Here is a 3,928-nt window from a genome sequence, read left to right as displayed (position 1 = left end):
ACGATGCCAGAGAAACGTCCTCAGAGGCGAGGCTTCGCTGGACCCGGGCCCTGCCAACTACAGAGACGGTGTCCCTTTCCACAGACGTGCAGAATGAAACTCGAGGCCAACAGAATGCTCATAGAAGATCTGGAAAGTACTTCCCGGGAAGAAAGAACCCCAGCAAACCTTTGAGTCAGCAGAACGTTGCGACCTCCAGTTCACTGACTGCCTGTTCCGCTTCCGGCCCCGTGTTGGGGGCGCACGGGTAAACCGCTGTGTCCCCCTGAAGGGCGCACAGTCTGCTCGGGGATGGAAATGAAGTGGGTGGAAAAGCCCGACCGCCTGAGAATGGCAGAGTAATATCTACTAGGTGCTGATGCTGTGCGAGGCTCTGTGCTCAACATCTCATGTATTATCTTCCCTAAACCGTGCGATAATCCCACAGGTCAGGGTTCGTTACCCCCATTTCACCAGACGAGGGAAGTTCAGAGCAGTTGGGTGGTTTGTCCCGGGTCACAAAGCTAGGAAGTGACAGAGCAGGAAGCTGACCCAACGGCCCTGACCGTGGCCACTCACCCCAGGCTAAGAGCTCTGGCTGCGCATTCACAGGATTAAAGAGGGGCTTCAAAAACCCTGGTGCCCTGGGACCCCCCAGAAGATCCAAGCCAGAACATCGGGCTTGGCCCAGGCATCAGGGTGTTCTGAAAGATCCTGGGTCCCCCACCTGCCGGGCGGCAGGAGCAGAGAGGAGGGCCGGGGCTCTGCTGGGATGAGACCCCCGGTCACCGGGCTAACGGGCAGGGATTGGTGGGAAGTGCGGCCGGCTGCTGAGCTCCTGGACAAGGCTGGCTCACCCAGCAAGGAGCCCGGAGACAGCCGTGCTGGGAACAGCCGTGCTGGGAAGGTTCCGCAGAGCCTGGCGCTGGGCCGGAGCCTGTTCGGGCAGCCGGTGTGGGCTGGCTTCCCAGGCCTGAGGTCTGTTGGGGGGCTGTGTGACTTCACAGCCCGATTTACCTGTGCGGAGGGCTGCAGATCTCAGTGTCCAGCCTCAGGGAAATGGTTAAGAAACATCTGGACAGATTATTGAGGGATCAAGTAAAGAAAGACTGTGGAGAGTTTATCGTGAGGTGGAAAATGTTATGTTTAATTAAATTTATGTTAAATGGCATGTGCAGTGAGCCCACGGCAAGAAGACAGGCGCAGTGTAGACTGTGTCCAGGGCAGAGAATTTTATTCGGACCTCCCACATTATTGTCTGGTCACAGCTGCGTACCAGCCACCTGAAATTCCACTCACTCTAGAGGACACGAAACCTGCTAACCGTGGCCTAGGATCGCTGAGCGCATTTGCCATCCTCTGGGAACCGTGTTAGGCGGAGCACAGGAACAGGAACACACTCACATTTTAAACTTGGGTCCGAGAAGGAGCCTACCTGGTAGGCGAACGATCCAGAAGGTAGGATTGCCATTTCCTCTGGCCTAAGGTCACCACTTTTCACCCTGAATATTACCAAGATCATGGGGCGGCCCAGGGAAGAGCAGTGGTCTGTCCGTGTGGACAAGGCAGGTGCAGCTCCAGGCCACAGGTGTGGGCCTCCTCACAAACTAGACCCTGTGCCTCCTCTACGCATTTTGGGGAGTCTCTTTTGGGGGCCACAGCACCAGGTTTGAAGAGAACAAGACAAGGCAGTCAGGTAGGAAACCTCCAAACTCTGTTGTCACCATCGTGAGCTCCAGACGTGGGCATAATTTAAGAGCATGACATGAGACCATGGGGCTGTTGCAGGAGCGCTGGGGGCTGGGCTCAGGTGGGCCCACCAGCTCTGTGTGGCCTCCCGGGGCATTGACTACAGTGACTTCTCAGAGCAGGGAAGCAAAGTGAGTTTCAAAAGCATTTAGACATTCAAACTCGAGAGAGAAGTTCTGGTGGCAATTTTGAGAAATTTAGTAGGAACGTGTTTCTTATAATAAACTAGGGAACAGTGTTGTCTTTGACATCATGTACCATCCATGCAAATGAAGCAAAATGTTATAAATTGGAAACACTATGTGCCAGGCGAAGCCGAGCATGGAACTCAATAAGGTACGCCCCCTAAACGTGGCCTTGCAGTCCCGCGTGCCACTCTCCGGGGCCAGTCATCACAAGTGTGTGCGGCAGGTGGAGAGAGCAGACTCTCTGGAGAGTGAAAGCAGATGACTCACCAAGACCAGATGCAGCAAGAGTGGTGCCCCTCTCCGCCTTTATCCTCCCATGATGGACCCATGAGAACACCTTCCGTGAGAGCGCAGCAGCAGCCGGCTTCCAGGTCAGCTGCTCAGTCTGCCTTGTCGTGGGTGGAAAGGAGACTCTGGCTTGCTAATCTGTCTGTCCGATCATGCAGAATAGCTGACAGAAATCCAGAAGATGGTGTGTGTGAGAGCACTGGCCACAGTGCCGATGTGGGGGTCCCGATCCTTGTGGCGCAGCCCCAGGGTGTCCTCGCCCCGCAACCCTCAGCGGTGGTCCTTAGCGCTCAGACCGCTGCCCTTCCTGCGCCCCGGGGCCCGGCAGGCTGGCTGGCCTCAAGAGTAGGAGTCTTTGATGTCCCCCGGGGCCTCGGTTTCCCTCCCTCGGCCTCTGAGGGTGTTGAAGACCTTGCGGTAGGAGTATCTGAACGCGGGGCTGGAGAAGCAGTACACCACCGGGTTCAGCACACTCTGCAGGTAGGTGAGGCCGTTGGTCACGTCGCACACGTGCACCATCGCTCCCAGGAACCCGCAGCCGCCCACCCTGCGGAAGGCGGCCACCAAGATCCGGGCCAAGAAGCTGGGCAGAAAGCACACCGCGAACAGGACCACGACCACCGTCACCAGCGCCCGGGCCCTCTGCAGCTTGGGCTGTTTGTCCGGGTCTCGGAGTCGCCTCTGGAGGGTCCTGAGGATCCTGGCGTTGCAAAACAGGATGAGCCCAAAGGGAAGGACAAACTGCAGGAAGAACAGTGCTTCCTGCCAAATGATGCTGAAGGAGACTTCTCCCACAGGCTCCAGACCCGGGCACGCGGCCTCCGAGACAAACAGGCTCTGGTGGGTGAGGCCGAGCAGCAGCAGCCACATGAAGCCCGACACCCCCCAGGCCGCCCGGGGGGACGCGAGGTTGACCTTCAGCCGGGGGTGGACCACCCGGAAGTACCGGTCTAAAGCCACGGCCGTGAGGAAGGCGATGCCCGCCCCACGGCTGAGGACCTGCAGGAAGAACAGGCTTTGGCAGGACGCGTGTCCAAAGCTCCACGTCTTGTGTCTCAGGTAGAAGGCAGCGTGGAAGGGCAGGCAGAAGGTCAGCAGGAGGTCGGCCACGACCAGGTTGAGCAGGTAGACGGCGTAGGGTTTCCACACCTGCAGGCGGAAGAAGAAGGTCCACAGCGCCACGGCGTTGCCCAGAAGGCCCAGGCCGCCCTCCAGCAGGAGCAGCATGGCCACAGACGCCTCCACCACGACGCTGGGCGCCAAGCAGTTGGCGGGGGGCATGTCACCGATCCTGCCGGACTCCACTTTAAAGTAGCAGAGCACAGAAAGCCGGGGCTTTGGGGAATGCTCCTTCCCACAAAGTGAAAGACACGGGCTTTTTCCTGTCACAGGATCTGTGAGTTCTGCATTTTCTCAGTAAGAAAAAGTACTGAACCAGCAGCAGGATAAAGTCAAAAGCAAACTAAAATTTGTTTGGGGAAAGAGGATCGGCGGGGAGGGAAAGAACCCTGGCAGTTTTGTTCTGTTTTGTTTTGCCCTAAAAAGGGGAAACTGTGTTTCACTTCACATCATCTGGCCTTTCGCTGGAACGACCATGTCCTGAATGTCTGGGCGGGCACAGGTGCGCGTCCGTGGCTACTGGCCACGGAGCCTGAGGGGCTTCATCACACCAGGACGTCTTGTCTTTTTTTTTAAAAAGATTTTATTTATTTATTTATTTGAGA

General features: G+C 57.1%; 1 protein-coding gene across 1 annotated transcript; it reads right to left on the bottom strand.

Annotated features, from left to right (window-relative positions):
• Positions 1-2,543: 2,543 nt before the first annotated feature.
• GPR31 (G protein-coupled receptor 31) lies at positions 2,544-3,485 on the bottom strand. The gene has a single exon (XM_021693641.1). It carries the CDS (start codon positions 3,483-3,485, stop codon positions 2,544-2,546), a length of 942 nt encoding a protein of 313 aa, XP_021549316.1.
• Between the last annotated feature and the right edge of the window lie 443 nt (positions 3,486-3,928).

The sequence above is a fragment of the Neomonachus schauinslandi genome, chromosome 8 (genome assembly GCF_002201575.2).
Source record: "Neomonachus schauinslandi chromosome 8, ASM220157v2, whole genome shotgun sequence".
NCBI lineage: Eukaryota > Metazoa > Chordata > Mammalia > Carnivora > Phocidae > Neomonachus > Neomonachus schauinslandi.
This window is presented reverse-complemented; position numbering and strand designations above follow the sequence as displayed.

Bases quoted from the DNA above. Each gene is read 5' to 3' on its own strand.
- GPR31 (XM_021693641.1), bottom strand. From the start codon at position 3,485: ATGCCCCCCGCCAACTGCTTGGCGCCCAGCGTCGTGGTGGAGGCGTCT.